Raw genomic sequence first — 17,634 nt, 5'->3', positions numbered from 1 at the left:
CATTCTCAATAAACAAATGTGAAAAGTGCACATCATTGGTTTAAGCTAAAACGCAAGCATTAATGCAAGCTGTTGAGGGCCTGATGGGCCCTCAACAGCAGCTTAGTTTGCTTGTGTTTTGGGCCGGCCCATGGTCAAACAATAACACACCCAACCCAAAGGGAAAACACGTCAAGCTGGGGTTATAACAGTCAGTCATAATGAACACAACAAAAACTTGGAAATTAACACAAATGATGGAAAAACAACATAAACAAAGAAAAGAGAAAAAACTCAGAATAATGTAAAAAACACAAGAACAACAAACTGAGCTGCTGCAGGAAGCGCACATTTCAAACCCAGTCAGTTTCAGGAAGTTCTCAACTTCTGAAGTCCAAACTGATGAGTTGACCCTTTGCATAAACACACACACACACACACACACACACACACACACACACACACACACACACACACACACACACACACACACACACACACACACACACACACACACATACCAGTGCGCCTCAAAGATATGTAAAGTTCTGGTTCCACTTTGGGTTCTGAGTTTCTGAGCGCCCCCTGGCTGCTGCTGGACTACATGTCCCAGAATGTAGTGGCGTGTTGTGGCGCTGACGTCATATTCCAGCGTCCCGGTCGTGTTTTCCCTCCTGTGGCTCCGTTTGGGTTTCTGCTTGTTCCTGAGTTCTTTGTTTTTCCTGCAGTTTTTCCAGAACCAGGAGGATCCAGAGGCCAGGATGGGACCCGTAGAGGTGAACATTGTTTCAGTCAATATTCCTCCGTGTTTCCGTGGGATCTCTGGGAAGTTCAGGGACGGAAACGCTAAAACCCGCTGCGCTGTTTCTGTTCATCATATTTTAGAAGCAGCATTAAAACATTTTGAAATTCTTTCTTTAGCGAGCTGAGAAGCTAAAACATTAGTAGTAAAATTTTCTGTTAATTTTCTCCTTTTTCGGGCGCATAAGTTTTGTTCTTCACGAAGAAAAGTACTCAGTTTTAAATTAAGCAAAATAAAGATTTGTTTCCTTATTAATTAAAAGTGCAGATATCAAATGAAACATTAGAAAGAGTATCAGATTCGGTTCGGTGTAGCATTTAATTCGGGCTGACTCTGGATCAGTTTAGAGTTTGTTTTAAACAGGAAATGGTTTGACTTCTTGGGTCAAGGGTCACCAATCCCCAGGTCTTTGTTTCTGCAGGGCCTCGATTGGAGCCAGATGAAAACTGAGCATGCGCGCTTTAAGATGGGCCGTTAGTCCCCCAGAGGGAAACTAAATGCTGTTTTACTCCCATCAGGTTCTTCAGAGCTGTTGTAGGTGATGACGGCTCTGAGCAGGAAGAATCTCCTGTAGCAGTCTGCGTTACAGTGAATATGTAGAAGCTTCTGACTGAAGACATTGGTTCTGGTTCTGAGGAGGTTCAGGGTTATCCAGAAAAGCTGTCTAAGATCTCAGACTCACAAATAAGTTTGTTTTTAATCATTTCCTGAAAGTTTTCACCTTAGCATCATTTTGAGATTACCATGGTGACGTTTGATCCTCTCCAACTGGCTTTAACTAACGGCTCGTTGCCATGGCGCCTTCTCTGTCCTCAGCTCCTCCACATGTCGGTTTTCTCCCAAAGCTTTTCTCCCTGCGGCCGCTTCCTGGCGGCTGGGAACAACTACGGAGAGATCGCCCTGTTCAGGTGAGACGAAACAAACGCACCCACCTGCCTCACCTGTCCTCAGTGTGCAGCTCACACCTGTCACCACGCTGTGTTTTCAGCCTGTCTGCGGCTCTCAGTCCAGACGCCACGACGGCCAATCAGAAGCCTGTTCTGACGTTCACAGGTGAGACCTGCCAGCCTGAGCGGTGCGCTTGATTTATGAAAAATGAGTCAAATCTCACCTGTAAACTCACCTGAGTCAAGAGAAACACAGAAAATAGCTTTTAAAAGTAGAAAACCTGCAGATTATTGTTTCACGCAACAAAAATCTGTGATATTGGAGAGTTTTCATAGTATTATTAAAACAAGTCAACAGGTAAAAATCAACTTGGAAAATCTTAAAACAAGCACAAAAAAAAAAAAAAAACTGTTTTATAGCATAAACTAGAAGTTTGGTTCTGGTCCGGTTCTGAGTCCTGCCTGTCCTCTGCAGCTCATGAAGGTCCCGTCTTCAGTCTGCTCTCCACCGACTCCGTCCTGCTGAGCGCAGGGAACGGCGAGGTCAGCGCCTGGAACTGGACCGAACTCATCAAGAAGGTACGGAAGGCTGCGGAAAGCCATCAGAGCCAAAAGTCAGCATGTATTCAACCCATCAGTTCAACATGTCAGTGATGTAAAAGTGGTGAAACGCCCACAAGAATGAAACAACAGAGCAGAATGCGGTGCGTTCAATGACCGTACGCGTTTCAGGTGGTTTTTAGGAAATGTTTGATTATGGCTGTTAACAGCTTGCCATAGATTAATACATAGCAGCTGGAAGGTCAAGGGTTAAATGATGACCTTTGTGTCTCCTCAGAATGTGAAGCCGCTGTGGACGAAGAGGCCGAACTACAAGTGAGGACGAGCTTTCTACTTCCTGTCTGTCTGTCTTTTACTTTCTGTCTCATGTCTCTGTTGCCTTCAGGTCCAGTCTGGAGATTCCAGAGATCAACTCCATGGCCATCAACCCTCGAGTGAGAGCACACACTGACCTCTGACCTCTGACTGGCTGTAGCTTTTTGACGATGACTATGTGTTTCCAGGACGACAGCCTGGCGATCGGAGCGGGGGACAACAACGTCCACATCCTGGACCTGGAGCATGGCGCCTTCAAGGTGCATCTTCTTCTTCTTCCTCTTCTGCAGCTGATGTCTGGTCATGTGACTGACCTCTGACCCTTTCAGGCGACCCTGCAGGGTCACACAGACTACGTGCACTGCGTGTGCGTACGTGAGCGGGAGGCGGAGCTTCTGTCTGGCAGCGAGGACGGCGCTGTGCGGATGTGGGGTGAGCAGTGGGCGGCGGCGCCGTGTGGCCGTTCTGATGATGATGATGATGATGATGGTGTGTCGTTCAGACTGCAGGACGGGGCAGAGCGTTCACTGCATCGAGGTCCATAAGTACGAGGTGAGCTCTGTGCTTTGACCAGCTGACCTTTGACCTCTTCTTTCAGAGCTGCTGACCTTTGACCTCTCGTTTTAGAGCTGCGCCAGGCCTCAGCACGGGAAGTGGATCAGCTGCCTGACCACGGACTCTGATTGGATGGTAAGAGGTCATGTGATGAAGCTGCAGACCCAGACGTGATTTCATGTTACTGACCGGTTGCTATGGCGATGCAGCTGTGTGGCGGCGGCCCGTCTCTGTCCCTGTGGCATCTGCGCTCGCTGTCGCCGACCTCTGTGTTCCCGCTGAGCGGCTGCCAGCGCCGGGCCGCATTCCACCAGGACATGGTGAGGAGACGCACAGCGCCCCCGCAGGCCGGAGGCCGCACTGCAGCCTCACTGTGTGTGTGTGTGTGTGCACAGATCCTAGCTGTGGGCGACGGTGCCTTCGTCTCCCACTGCCTTCTGGGAGGAGAGGTCAAAGGTCAGATCCCGTGCACACCACCAAGCCTCAACACGCTGCAGCTGAACACAAAGAGCTCCGAGCACCGGGTGAAACCCTGAACGCACCATGGAGGGGGCGGGGCTAAGAGTGAGGGGCGGGGCCTGGTGACAGGTGTGTTGGTGTTCCAGGTGCTGACGGTCGGTGGCGGCAGCAGCAAGATTGACGTCTTCACCAACCTGTCCTACAGAGCCTTCTCCCTCAGCTTCTGACCAGAACCAGAACCAGGACCAGGACAGGATCGGATGAGGAGTAGAACCAGGACGAACTCTAAATAAAATTCAGTCTTTGTTACATTTCACTGATTGTAACTTTCGTCACTTGCAGTCCGCTGTCACTCGTTAATGCATCCAGAACCTCCCCTGGGTCCTTCTGGGCCGGAACCAGAACCAGAACGCTGATCCGTAAACAGGCCGTCGTCTTGTCGAATTTGCTCCTTTAGGAGATTTTAGGCAGGAAAATAAATTTTAATAAAAAATGAAAATGAATTTTTCTGAGCTCCGTATTTATGACACCATATTAGAACCAGACTCAGAAAAAAAAGGTGATTATAGAAAACATGGGTTGAAATGTTTTCATGTTTTCAACCCATGTTGAAACCCACCTGCGGTGAAAAAATACTAAAAAGTTAAATAAATATGAGAAATGCATTCAAACTTAATTTTAATGTCTGATATTTATCGGTAAAGAACTAAATTTAGCTTCTCAAAACTAATCAATTTCAAATGAGAGAAATGAATCTGATTAACTCAGACTTGCCCTGACTGATACCTTTAAACAACCTGAGCTGCTTGAACTCTGACCTCAGCTGAATGTTTACAGGATATTTATTCATATATTTCTGCTGATCTCATGTTTTTACATCCTGGCTCTTTAACGGAGGCGTGAAAACTTTAGTAAGAGACAAACCAGAGAAGTGACACTGCAGTTCATGATGAAATGGATTTTATTTATAAAAACAGCAGATAAATCTTTATTTGTTGCCGGGTTTCAAACATCTGACAGAAAAACTAAAGTGTGACGCATTCAGGGCTGGCGACTGATTGGTCGCCAGGTAACCAGGTGAGCAGCAGTTCATTTAATCCGGTAAGGTTTGAACCGGACCTGAATGTAGTGCGATACTGCGGTGGCTGAGTGGGCGGGGCTACATACAGTAGGCGGGGCTTCAGACAGTGGGCGGGGCTTCAGGCGGCGGACAGGCAGGCCTGCCGGACGCTCTGGGCCCAGGTGTTGAGCAGCTCCGTCACCGAGTGTTTGTCAGGGAGCTGCAGCAGTTTGGACGTCATGTTCCTGTGGACCGTCTGCAGGAAGCCGTTGGCGCCTGAGACACAGCAGAGACATTTAGACGCTTCAGAGGCGCCGCAGATTAAATCCTGGAGAAATAAACCCATCAGGACGCCTGTTTCCTCACCATACTGGTCTCCGTCGTCGGCCCAGTGCGGACTCTGATCCGGGTAGTCTGCAGGAACGCTGAGCTGCAGCGGAGGAACGCTGGGCAGGTTTTTATCGTCTGAGGGACAAAAAGAGCAACAAGGTGAGAAAACCAGAACTGGAGCTGATGGTCTTAGAAAACATAACGATTACAGCTAACGCATTAATGATAGAAAATGATTAGATCTGATATCCTGCAGCATTTCTGGTGAAAGAATCAACAGGAAGCACTTCCTTATATGGGCAGTGCCTTGGAGTTACAGCTGGTCATGTTGAAGCTAAAACCACTTCCTCTAAGCTTTGAGAGAACATTACGTTAGCAGAACGTTAGCTTCAGTTGGTTATTTTAAAGAATCAAACTGTTGAGAGAACTAATGGATCGAATAACGTCTTGCTTCTAAAGCCTGGTTTAGAAATAGTCAGCTGATTTTTCAAAGCTCACACATGACAATACAAAATAAAATAACAGCTATAACAGGTTTATGCATAATATATCAGATGGGAAATCTCTCAAGATCAAACGATAGTTCAGAGTAAGCAAACATGGCCGACGCGAAAAAAGCAGTGACGATATTTTGTAGATTTTCTGGTGCGCCATGGCGGTTGTTTTCTGCTTGGCTAAACGTCACATTCACCAGGCTGCGTTGTCATTGGTCCTCTGGGACCCAATCAACATGCTGAATATCATCGGTTATTGATCGCAGCTGATGTGAGAGAACCAGCTCAGTCTGAACTCACAGCAGGAAGATCGGTTCAGAGCTAGCGCCATAACAGGAACGTCTTTCGGTCGGAAACGGGAATAAAGATCTTGCAGGCTAATCACGCTGCGGTTCTGCAGTTCAGCCTGATTTAAGTGGAGGAATGTGAGGTTTGCTCCTTTGCTGAATCAAGCAGCTGCTGGTTATTGTGACACTGAGCACGGAGAGCTTTTATCTCCCCGGTTAATATGCTGGTTTGTTAGGTCTCCTCTTCATCCTCGTCAGGTAATTGTTCACTTCCTGAACTCAGATTTGAGCTGCAGACATTCAGTTTATCATTAATTTTCCATTTCTCACACATGAATCTAATCAATAGCAGTAATTACTGGAGCTAAATCAGAGGATCCATCAGCCAATCACAGCGTCTCACCCAGCTTGCAGATGAGGTGCACGGTGCCGTTGTTGCTGCAGAATGCCGGGTCCAGGTTGACCAGGAACTTGACGTCGAGGCGCGCTACCTCCCCCTGCAGGATGTTGGGGATGGTCTGCCGCTCGTCTTCCTCGTGCTTCCTCTTCCTCCCGCAGACGTTGGGCCCCCTGGGGAACAGAAAAGGGGGTCAGAAGGGGCGAGACGAAGCGGCGTGGAACGGAGGGGCGGGACCTACGTGATGGGCGGCTCGTGGATGGCGCTCATGGCGGGGGCGAAGGTCCGGTACAGGGAGTGGTTGAAGACCGGGGAGCGGATGTTGGCCATGACGGCGTCCAGCAGCGGCTGGCACAGATACTGCTGCTTGGTGGGAACCGGAGGGGGGGGTGGCGTCGGCTGAAACAGACGTGAATCCTGTCAGAACCGAGAACCGCCATTAAGACAGAACCTGAGAGGAGAAACTTTACTTTAACGAACGCCTGGTTAGCAAACGCTGGAACTCAGAGGTTGTTTTATTTTGGGATCTTTATTATTCTAAACAATATTCAGTGAAGTTAGAGTCAATGTGTCTGGGAACACGGAGTTACTGGCTGGAGCAATGTTTCTAGAGGCCGCTAGGGGGCACTGTGTGGCCTCCGAAGAGAGAATGAGAAAAAACATGCATGACTAAAATAAATTTAACAACATCTTTTATTCTTACATTTTTATCAGAAGTTTTGTTTTTCAATAATTTTTTGTCAAATACAAGTTGAAAAAATGTATTTAAATGTTATTTCTGATAATCTGCCAGTAAAAATCCTCTTTGCTCCTTAAGTTAGTGTAATGGCAAGAAATGAAAGTTTCTTAGAAAATAACCAAAGGAAAAAAACACAAGAACTGCCAGAATAAACTAAAATGTTATGTGATTAATAAAAGATATTAAATATTTTATTATAGTTAAAAGAAGGGATTGTGTTGAAAAGTCATAATATATTAAATGAAAATAAAATTTTCAGCAGATCCTCATCATGTGGACGTGACAAAAAAAGATGCTAAAAAAGTCGCCTGCACTTGATTTCCACGTGCGCCACGGCGCAAGACGTTACGGCACCCTAACTTATTAACTCCTTTCACAATAAAAGCTCACATCCTGTTCATGTTTAATCTACTGCAAGTAGATCAAACTACTGTAAGCGGCTTCAAGTTTAGACTTTGTTTTTATGCAGTTGCAAACAGAAATAACGTGTCGAAAATAATTGGGGACATTAAGCAAAGCTGAAAAACTCTGTTTCCAGCGACTTCTCTCACTTCTGGGTGGCAGAGGGTCACCTCTAGAACAAAACCAGCAAATATCAACCACATCTGATGTTTAATTTCAAAATAAAAGCCTTTTAAAATAAGACATTTTTATTTCTCTCCCTCTAAGTTGCCGTGTTTTTATATTGAAATTAAACATCAGATCAGGTTCATATTTGCTGGTTTTGCCACCCAGAAGTGAGAGAAGTCGCTGGAAACAGAGAATTTTCAGCTTTGCTTAATGTCCCCAATTATTTCCGATACATAATTTCTTTTTGCAACTGCATAAATACAAAGTCTAAACTTGAAGCCGCTAGAAATCGACTTGCAGTAGGTCAAACATGAACAGGATGTGAGCTTTTATTGTGAAAGAAGCTAATAAATTAGGGTGCCGTAATGTCTTGTGCCGTGGCGCACGTGAAAATCGAGTGCGGGCTTCACTGTCATTTTTGAAGAAACGCTAATTTATGAGCTTTAGCGCAGTCTAAAATAACAGTCGATTGGATGAAGTCAGGGCTTGAGCTCCAGTGAGGCGATAAAGGGTGAAACAGAAAGTTGAGCTCTTCTTACCACGGCCATGTCGTTCTTCAGCTTCTCCAAAGCGATTTCGCATTTCTGCAGCGTCTTCAGAGGACACCTGCAGGTCAGAAGAACAAAGAAGCTGCAGGTGAACCAGAGTCTCTCAGCTCCTGTCTAACTCCAGACCGGCCATGGCGCTCATTCTGACCGCCTGGTTTAATTATGGCATCAAATAAAATTATGTACATTTTCAGTAAAAAAAAATAATTCAGATTTTAAGTGCAACAGACAAATGAAACACCATCATTTCAATTTATTTTGGCCATTTTGTGCTGTTGTAGTTTGATTTTCCCAGGTGAGATCAAAACAGAACACCAAGGCGGTAAAGATGGCGGTGGTCGGACAGAGCTTTAATCTGCCTGGCCGCTCCAACCAGAGAGCTCCTGCTCCAACCAGAGTTCTTGAGCCAACCAGAGCTCCCGCTCCAACCAGAGCTCTCGATCCAACCAGAGAGCTCCTGCTCCAACCAGAGCTCCCGCTCCAACCAGAGAGCTCCTGCTCCAACCAGAGCTCCCGCTCCAACCAGAGAGCTCCTGCTCCAACCAGAGCTCCCGCTCCAACCAGAGAGCTCCTGCTCCAACCAGAGCTCCCGCTCCAACCAGAGAGCTCCTGCTCCAACCAGAGCTCCCGCTCCAACCAGAGAGCTCCTGCTCCAACCAGAGCTCCCGCTCCAACCAGAGAGCTCCTGCTCCAACCAGAGTTCTTGAGCCAACCAGAGCTCCTGCTCCAACCAGAGTTCTTGAGCCAACCAGAGCTCTCGATCCAACCAGAGTTCTTGAGCCAACCAGAGCTCCTGCTCCAACCAGAGTTCTTGAGCCAACCAGAGAGCTCCCGCTCCAACCAGAGCTCTCGATCCAACCAGAAAGCTCCTGCTCTGGCGTGCTGTGGTGGCATAGGAGATAGCGCGACCCATGCAGTAGCAATTTTACATGCATTGTTTGGAGGCCTTGAGTCCTCGACGCGGCTGTCGCCGGTTCGACTCCCGGACCCAGCGATGTTTGCCGCATGTCTTCCCCCCTCTCCTTCCCCCTTCCTGTCAGCCTACTTTCATATAAGGGACACTAGAGTCCACAAAAGACCCCCTGGAGGGGTACAACAAAAAATAGAGAGCTCCCGCTCCAACAGTCTGTTCACATCAGCTCTCATAAATTGGCGTTTCAAAACTGGAAGCCGATTTATATTGAAGGCTATAAATTGCTCCCCTCCCACACCTTTTTATGTCCTTTTACGTTCCAGTTCACACTCCATGCCAGTAGGTGGCTCCTTTAGTTTTACATTCGGCAGTAATAATAAGCAGCAGCGTCAGACTACAGCACAAAACATCTGGTATTTAAATCATAAAGAAAAAAAGCAGGAAAGTAAGCAGTTGTGTGCAAAGTATTTTCTATAACGAGTCAAACATATTGACTGCCGAATAGAGTTAGCATAATGGCGCTAAGCTAAGCAGGCTAATCATCGACACAGTAAATAATTTACTTTAGGGTAGAAATACACTTTATTTGCCCCTCTGTGGTAAACTTAATTTATATCAACAGGGAACTAACCAATGGAAGCACACACCTGCTCCTTATCTTCAGGACCTTTTAAAAGTTCAGTCTGCGTCCAGAATCCTACGATCAAATCATGACAATTCCTCGGACTCGACTTAAGAGGAAAGCAGATCGGGCTTTTTCTGTTGTTGCTCCTATTCTATGGAGCAATTTACCTTTCCAAATTAGATCTGCCCACTGCCTGGATCATTTTAAATCGCTTCACAAAAACATTTTTATTTTTTGGCATTTATTTGAAGTAGTGTTTTGATACTCTGTTTGATAACAATTTGTGTTATTGTCGTTCTAGTACAGAACTTTGGTGCAGTTTTACACCTGTTTTTAAAGTGCTATATAAATAAACTTGACATTAACACAGTAAAGATAAGCAGCTGTAATAAAATAAATATAATTGTACAACAGACACTAGCTTCCATAAAGTATATTAGAATAGAAATATCCTTTATTGTCCCAAAGAGGGAAGATGCAAACTTATAAGAAAACAATACTGAACAGTTATTAACATAACTTAACATGAACACTTTTACCATCTTGCTTACCGCTTTACTAAACAGAGAGATGATATTTTTAAATGATATATTTTCATAAATAATGGCTGAATTCTTCCCTGGGTTTGTCCTAATTAAGGAGACTACAGTTTTTTTTCATATTGTATTTATTCATAGTTTTTCTTAATGAGAAAGAAAATTGTGCCATGGTATAAAATATTTTTCTTAGCATCGGTATCGAGTTTACGTTTCAGCAGCGAGAAGCCTGAGTGCACTGAGGTCAAAATGGCCGTTCTGGTGTCAAAGTTCTGCAGACGGTACCGGTACCTGATGGTTGGATCAGTCAGGATGTTCAACAGACTCTTCATCTTGCTCAGGTCCTTCTTCCTGTCTGGCAGCACAACAACACAAACATCAACTTCCTGTCTTCGTACAATTTTACGTAATAAATACTCATCACTAAAAGTGGACCCAAACCGGTCCTCCTCAGCGTCCCGGTTCAGAAATTTACTTTTAAAATATTTAAAATGTAGAAACCTCAAATTATGAGACTGATTTTAACATTCGTCTTCAGGAGATTTTAATATTTTCTTTTATTAAGATTTTAAAAATGTTTGAGGAAGTTTTATTTGCTTTCAGATTTTAAAAGTTTTTTTTATAAATGAGACTTGCATATGATCCATTTCCATGGAAACCAGGTTTTAATACATAAATAAAAAAACATCAAAAATTATAATTAGAATAAAAAGATTTTGCAAAGACAATAAATATTTTATTAAGATATAAACAGAACAAGTAAATAAATCAAATAAAGGAATTGAAGATTAAAGAATAATACTGCAATTTAATAAAAAACATTTCATGTCAGAAATATTATTGCTTGATTTCTCTGCAGCCTTGCTGATGGTTTTTCTGAGGGGAACTAATCATCTGCAAAGAGAGGTCAAAGATCAGCCGCTCACCTTCATTCTTGTCGATCTTGTTGATCATCCGGCGAAGCGGCTCGATGTATTTGGACAGCTGCTTGAGCTTCTCCATGTACTGCTGCTCCTCCAGAGACGTGGCTCCAGCCGGACTCATTGCCGACCCGGGGTTACCTGAGCGCAGGAAGGAAGGGGGAGGAGCCAGCTGGAGTCACATGACACAGAACCGACTGACGGTTGTGGTTTCACTTTCACTAAACCATGCAACGGTTCTGTGTTTATTGGGCCTTGGGCCTCGAGTCCTGTTCTGTGGATTGGAGGTTGTTGGCCTCAGTGGCGCCTCCTACAGGTTTATCACACTCCCACTAACTGGTTCTGGACTGGTTGAGAACCTGTTCAGAACCCGTGGTTATGTGAATAAACACCAACTGAAAGTCTGAAAATGGATTAGGATGTTCAGTCAGAATGGATCCATATTTTGAACCTGTAGTACCAAGCAGGGCCACAAGGGGCGCTGCAGACCTGTCACTGTCAGTCTTATTCACCTACATACAGAATGGAATCGTCAGCCATATTGTGAGAGGCAAGTTAATCTCAGAAAATAAAGCCACTCCGCTTGCAACCTGGTTACAACTAACCTATTAAATTTAATAGAGTTTTTTACATTAAAGTGTTTTTAGTTGTGGATGTGAGAAATGAGGCTCACCTTAAGAGCCTTTTCTGTTAAACATATTTAAGGAAAAAAGATATAATTATTATTTTTTTACTATCTAATCTAATAGAGCAGAGGCTTGTGCTGACATAACATCAGCAATCTCTGGTTCCAGTCTGGAGGAAGAAAGCCACTCACAACATGGCCGCCGTCGCTGTTTAATCCCAGCTCCTCTGGCGTTGCATTCCACCCGCTGTATGATTGTTACCTGGCGTGTTGAGGGGCCCGGGCGAGGCCACCCCGTGGTTCTGCTGGGGGGTTCTGGCGGTGACCGGGCTCGGCGACGGCTGAGGGGAGGGGCTGGGTTGGAAGCCGCCTGGAGACGGCGTGGGGCCGGAGCTGCAGGCAGGAAGCAGGAAGCAGGAAGTGGTTAACAGGCAGAGAGAGGGGGCGTGGCCTCCAGGCTGCCGTCTTACCTGGCCGAGTTGGGCTGAGAGGAGGGGGGCTGCGGGGATGGCTGGGGGGGGGGCAGCATCTGTGGGGTGGGCACCTGCACAGGTGAGGGTGATGACATCATGGGATGCTGCTGCACCTGAGGAGAGCGAGAAGGACGGCTCAGCCTGCGCTCCTGTTACCTGGGTGACTCAGAGCAGAAGAACACACCTGTGGGGTCATCATCTGACTTCCGACCCCGGCCGTGCTGTTTGCAGGAGGGATGGCGGCGTTCAGAGGAGGTCGAGGGGGGCGGGGCAGATTCTGCATCGGGGGCCGTACCATCTGCAGAGGTTAGCATAACGTTAGCAATGTCGCTACGCTATCATAGCAATAAACTTTTGTAACAATAAAAGTGACAATATTCATTTCTTCTTTAAGTAACAGTGTGACTTTGTGTCACAGCAATTACAGTCCCACTAACACAAAAACATTCCCCCCAAAACGTTCTTCTTCATGACTCCGGTCACATGAAGCAGTGCATGATTTGTGTCACTGAGCTGTAACTGTATTTTTTAATTTACTGATAATTTCACTGAACAACCAGGAGAAAAATGTAAAACTTTCAACTTGTTTGGAATTTATCGTGACAACATCGAATCAAAGTTCTTATTTATCTTGATAAAAGGCCTCCCCTATCGTTAGCATGACGTTAGCATGGGGAGGCCAGCCTCGAGGTTTCTCACCTGTCCAGGCGCGGCCGCGGCCGCGGCAGCGGCGGCAGCTGCAGCGGCGTTGAGCTGCGCCTGTGCTGCAGCCTGCTGGGCCTGTTGCAGCGGCAGCGTGGTGCGAGCCTGCTGCAGACAGAGCAGAGCATGCGAGGGTTAGGGTGGGGAGCTGGATCCCCACCGCCTCCAAAGCTAACTATCTTAGCATCAACGTTTGAGCCGCTTTCATTTTAAAGATGTTAATAAACTTCTGATGACCCCTGGAAACTTTTTTACTAAAATGAAAGGGACACAAACCAAAATTTAACACTGATTTAGTTAGATGTGCAGGTGGAGGGGTGCGTCCAGCTTCAGTCCGGTGCAGTTCTGCTGCGCTTTGTTGGGCCAGTCCAAACCCACCTGGAAGGCCTGCATCTTGAGCTGCTGCTGCTGCTGCTGCTGCTGCTGCTGCTGCTGTTGCTGCTGTTGCTGCTGCTGCTGCTGCTGGCTCAGCGAGCTGATGGGGATGGACTGCGCCGGCATCTGACCCGGCAGAGACTGGGGGACGAGTCCGGGCTGGGAGTGAAGAGGCATCTGACCCGACTGGACCTGGACCTGCTGCTGCTGCTGCTGCACCATCTGCTGGATGGACTGGGCCTGCGCCTGGTGCTGCTGCTGTATCTGTAGTTGCTGCTGCAGTTGCTGCATCCGCGTCTGATGCATCTGCAGAGACAGGAAATGAGAGCTGGAGGACAGGAAGGAGCTGCTGACAAACATCACTGGAACCGTCAGAAGCAGAAACCGAGTGAAACATTTTACATTGCAAGAACCAGTTTCCACCAGCAGATGGCAGAGTTGCAGGTTGAGGGTGAAATTAACTCAAACAGCTTCGTTAATTCATTAATATCACTAAACATAAAGCAGACCAGAGTTTTATTAAAGAGGACCGGAGTCGGACTGAACAGAATTTTTGTGAATGCAGCCTAAGAGTGTTTGTCTACTTGGGCGCCACCATGTTGGAATGTGCTAATAACTGGAATGCTGCTCCATTGGTCAGACTTGGAGCTCTGAGGTAAATGGAATGCGGCCTGAATGCATCTGGACTCAGTTTTGCTGCTGGTTCTGCTGGGTCAATTTGTGGACAGACCTGGTTCTGCTGCTGCTGGTTCTGGGCGTGCTGCTGTTGCTGCAGCTGCTGGTTCTGGGCATGCTGCTGCAGAGCACGGAGCTGCTGCTGCTGTTGGAACTGCTGCTGCTGCTGCTGCTGCTGCTGCTGCTGCAACGCGGCGTTCTGCTGCGCCTGCTGTTGCTGCTGTGCCTGCTGGAACTGCTGGAACTGCATGGACTGCTGCTGCTGCTGCTGCACCATCTGCTGCACTGACATCTGGCCCGGGGTGCCCACTGCAGAGACACAGGGAGGGCAGGAATGACCCGGTTCTGGAGCCGGAGCCAGCCTGGAGTCGGCTCAACATGCCGAAGCAAGAAGAGAGAGAGATAGAGCGGCACGCTCGGCGCAGCAGCAGGAAACACACTCACTGGCTTGTGGGTTTCCCTGCACCCCGGCCATGGCATGCTGGCCTAGCTGCATCTGCCCCATGGCCCCCATGCCCCCCACCGCGGTGCCTGGGGGCCGGGGCCCCATGCCCATGCCCCCGCCTACCCCCGTCAGGTTAGTCAGGGCATTCATGGGATCTAGCAGAGGGCAAACAACAGACAACATTACGCAGCTCCGACATGCTCAGCAGAACCCCGATGAACCCGGTAGAGCCGGGTCCGGTCGGAGCCGAACCCCACCCAGAACCCAGCAGGGAGCAGAGCTCCACTCACCGGCTCCTCCCAGTGCCTTCTTATCTGCAACACAAAGCCCAGCGGCGGTTAGCCTCACCCAAACACAACTGGCAACCGGAGAGACAGGAAGCTGCAGAACTCACGGATGTCCCTGAAGTGGATGATGAGCCGGGCCACCAGGGACAGGTACTCCTCCTGAAACACACACACTGCTGTTAGCGTCGGCTGCTAACCCGTTTCCCATCAGCCACCGGGGCACAACTCACTCTGGTCTTGGCTTTGATGAAGACATGGTTCTCCATGTCCGTCCCAGACTTGTGTGTCGTGTTTCCAGAACCGGCCTTCCTCATGGCGTCTTCACTGAGGAAGACCAACACAAACCACTCAGCAGACTAAACATTCATTTTAACTGTCCAAAATATACAAAAAATGATCTCAGCAAAAACGACAGAGGAGCATTTCTCATTCCTCATATCTCAAACATGCAACTTCTTCAGACGCTTTTATTTATTTCACTTTCCTTGTGTGTCTCAGTGAGACACTACTTATAAAGAGACAGATTTATAAAGCAGAGAGCTTTATAAATCTTTGTCTCTAAATAGTTTCAGTGTTTTCAGCCTCAATTATCAGAATTTAACCTAAATTATATTAATCATAAATCCAACAGCTCAGCCAACCTCCAGGGTTTTAAGTTTTTTTCATTTTATTTATGCTTCAGCTGTGGTTATGTTTAAAAAGTTCATGTTTATTTTTCATGCTGCACGTTTTTCTAATTACTGTTAAACTGAACAAGTCAATCCATTTAAAATGTGCATTAATACGCCTCCTCTTTTTGGTCCTGGTGTTAAAATCCCTTCAAAATAAAAGGTTTTAATGATTTTAACTACTATAGGCCCATTTGAGAAGAAAAATGTATGTCTGCTGTTTAAGTTACATAAAACCTTTTTATTCTTCGCATCTTTCCTTCTAAATTATCTTTGCAGCAGTGACATGCGGTCAGGGGAGGCAGAGCCTCACCTGTCATCATGGGAAAATAATTTATAATGATAAAATAATTTTTATTGCTATTTTCACCTTGTGGTTTGTACTGTAAAGTATTTATTTTTCATTTAGCTTAACCAATTCTGATTATTTTTTCTTCAAAATTGCTGAATTTTCGCATTTTCTCATTCAAATGCCCGGAAACGAAGCTGGTGAGGCAGCAGCAGCTGAGCCTCACCGGGATTGATCCCAGACATTGTGCATGTCTTCGCCCCTCTCCTTCCCCCTTTCCTGTCAGCCTACTTTCATATAAGGGACACTAGAGCCCACAAAAGAAAGAAAGAAAGAAAGAAAGAAAGAAAGAAAGAAAGAAAGAAAGAAAGGAAGAAAAGATTAAGTGAGAGCCTCACCAGCTATGAACCTCACCGCACGTCACTGCCTTGCAGTCATGCGTAAATAGAGTTAGATACAAAGAATTCAGCAAGCATGAAAAGCCAAAAGTGCCATAGTTTAATAAATTAAAAAGTTAAAATACATCTGACCATTTAATCAAAACTTAATGTGGATGCATCAAATAAATCCATTAATCCCAAATAAAAAAATAATTTCCAAAAACTGAATAAATGGCTAACTTAAAAAAACACAGAAAATGTTTGTTATTTCTGCCTCCTACCTAGTGAAAGCATAAAACACGAGGCTCTAAGCCTCGTGTTTTATTTATTGAGCTCCTCAGTCACTCCTACAGCACACCTCACTGCTGTCTCACTCTCATACCTGTCCTGCACCAACATAACTGACTTCACTGCCACTCCACAGCTCCTCACTGCATCCTGTCTTATTCTTTTTCTACAGACACAGTGCAGCTCTCTTTACACTTCTCCCTAAGCACAATTTAAAGTAGTATACATGTCTTCATTAATCTGAATTAAATATGAAATCATCCGTCCAACAATGTCCCGCTGACTCCAATAGTTACTTTGGGTTTTATTTAGAGAAATTAAAAATGTTGCTTCTTTAACAGGCATCTCGATAGGATTTATATAAAACAATTGTGTTGTGGAATAAAAACGTATTGTTTATAATATTGACTAGCTTCAGCAGCTAATAATGCCAACAACAAAATCTGGTCAGAAAAAGACAAAAACAATGGATTTTAGACGTTTTATTTGTGCCGAATTAAACATCGGTTTCATACCCGTAAGACCACCTGAAATGCAGTAGAAGTTTAGCACCTGACGGATTTATATCTTCAGTTTTTCCTAAATTGGCAGTTTTTACAAAATGTTAGCAGTTAGCTAAACCAAAAGCTAGCCTAGCTGAACGCAAAACCGTGAAAAAGAAGCAACTTCCTCACATCTGAGCCACGACTTTCTGTCGGAACTGAGGGCTCCTCCAGTCGCTGTCGGCTCCAGGAACCTCCATGGCAGTATTGATCCAAAATTGACTTAATTTCTCTCGGTTCCGACTGTTTTCTCCTTCCTTCTTCCGCTGCAGAGATAATGGCGGCGGTTCGACGGATGTCAGCGCTGATGAACGCTTCCGCCTCCCACTGGTCAGATTTAGATACTACATGGCACCAAAACAACAACACAATGGCATTGTGTCATTTCTTTCCCCCATTTAGAGCCTCACAAAACAAATTAGAATATTTAATACGCATTTTAAATAGACAAATTGTATCTGTTTTTCGGTGTTAAAATAAAGAAAAGTCTAAAAACTTTGCAAATACATTGCAGGATATTAACGTCTGTGAAATACTTTTTCTTTCAAGCAAAGACAAGGGCAAAAATTGATAGAAAATAAGATTTCTGACTTTAACCTAAGAATATTTTTCCAGTGGCTCTATTTGTCTTAATGTCATTTAATTCTGGAAGTTCAGAGCAAATTTAAAACCAACAGAAATTATGCTAAAACCCACGTTTCTTATATACCAGTGGTCCCCAAAGTGTGGGGCGCGCCCCCTAGGGTGGGCGCTGTGCCATTGCAGGGGGGGCGGCGCAGGAAGCAGTATGGATGAATGAAAAAAAAAGACATTTACACTAAAGTGTTTCATTGTAAAGATGGTTTGTAGTTTGTTTTATTGCAACTTGAAGTGTGAAATAAACTTCAGTGGAGTTTGAAAATAAAATA

General features: G+C 45.7%; 3 protein-coding genes across 7 annotated transcripts; 1 reads left to right on the top strand and 2 right to left on the bottom strand.

The window, feature by feature from the left end:
* The first annotated feature begins 600 nt into the window (after nucleotides 1-600).
* Nucleotides 601-4,061, top strand: thoc6 (THO complex 6). Of its 2 annotated transcripts, XM_028041754.1 has the most exons (14): nucleotides 607-755; nucleotides 1,300-1,469; nucleotides 1,598-1,689; nucleotides 1,770-1,834; nucleotides 2,144-2,247; nucleotides 2,507-2,544; nucleotides 2,615-2,663; nucleotides 2,733-2,804; nucleotides 2,874-2,976; nucleotides 3,047-3,096; nucleotides 3,172-3,234; nucleotides 3,309-3,419; nucleotides 3,495-3,623; nucleotides 3,705-4,061. In XM_028041754.1, exons 3-14 carry the CDS (start codon nucleotides 1,607-1,609, stop codon nucleotides 3,783-3,785), a joined length of 948 nt encoding a protein of 315 aa, XP_027897555.1. In that variant the 5' UTR covers nucleotides 607-755; nucleotides 1,300-1,469; nucleotides 1,598-1,606; the 3' UTR covers nucleotides 3,786-4,061. The 2 variants fall into 2 exon arrangements, with proteins under 2 accessions (XP_027897554.1, XP_027897555.1); XM_028041753.1 differs by lacking the exon at nucleotides 1,300-1,469 and having other exon boundaries at nucleotides 601-755.
* A 440-nt stretch (nucleotides 4,062-4,501) lies between these two features.
* On the bottom strand, nucleotides 4,502-13,849 carry LOC114159669 (mediator of RNA polymerase II transcription subunit 15). Of its 4 annotated transcripts, none has more exons than XM_028041729.1 (12): nucleotides 13,156-13,839; nucleotides 12,775-12,885; nucleotides 12,260-12,373; nucleotides 12,073-12,188; nucleotides 11,865-11,995; nucleotides 10,984-11,118; nucleotides 10,349-10,412; nucleotides 7,975-8,041; nucleotides 6,368-6,543; nucleotides 6,133-6,299; nucleotides 4,985-5,083; nucleotides 4,502-4,894 (listed from the first exon to the last, which is right to left on the bottom strand). In XM_028041729.1, the coding sequence occupies exons 1-12, from the start codon at nucleotides 13,510-13,512 to the stop codon at nucleotides 4,758-4,760; spliced, it is 1,674 nt and encodes a 557-aa protein (XP_027897530.1). In that variant the 5' UTR covers nucleotides 13,513-13,839; the 3' UTR covers nucleotides 4,502-4,757. The 4 variants fall into 4 exon arrangements, with proteins under 4 accessions (XP_027897530.1, XP_027897532.1, XP_027897531.1 ...); XM_028041731.1 differs by having other exon boundaries at nucleotides 6,368-6,525; XM_028041730.1 differs by having other exon boundaries at nucleotides 12,775-12,882.
* On the bottom strand, nucleotides 13,733-17,042 carry LOC114160364 (mediator of RNA polymerase II transcription subunit 15-like). The gene is made up of 7 exons (XM_028042940.1): nucleotides 16,859-17,042; nucleotides 14,790-14,883; nucleotides 14,667-14,718; nucleotides 14,563-14,586; nucleotides 14,272-14,427; nucleotides 13,995-14,136; nucleotides 13,733-13,802 (listed from the first exon to the last, which is right to left on the bottom strand). The coding sequence occupies exons 1-7, from the start codon at nucleotides 16,924-16,926 to the stop codon at nucleotides 13,733-13,735; spliced, it is 606 nt and encodes a 201-aa protein (XP_027898741.1). The 5' UTR covers nucleotides 16,927-17,042.
* Nucleotides 17,043-17,634: the final 592 nt, after the last annotated feature.

This window comes from Xiphophorus couchianus, chromosome 16 (genome assembly GCF_001444195.1).
Source record: "Xiphophorus couchianus chromosome 16, X_couchianus-1.0, whole genome shotgun sequence".
Classification (NCBI taxonomy): domain Eukaryota; kingdom Metazoa; phylum Chordata; class Actinopteri; order Cyprinodontiformes; family Poeciliidae; genus Xiphophorus; species Xiphophorus couchianus.
This window is presented reverse-complemented; position numbering and strand designations above follow the sequence as displayed.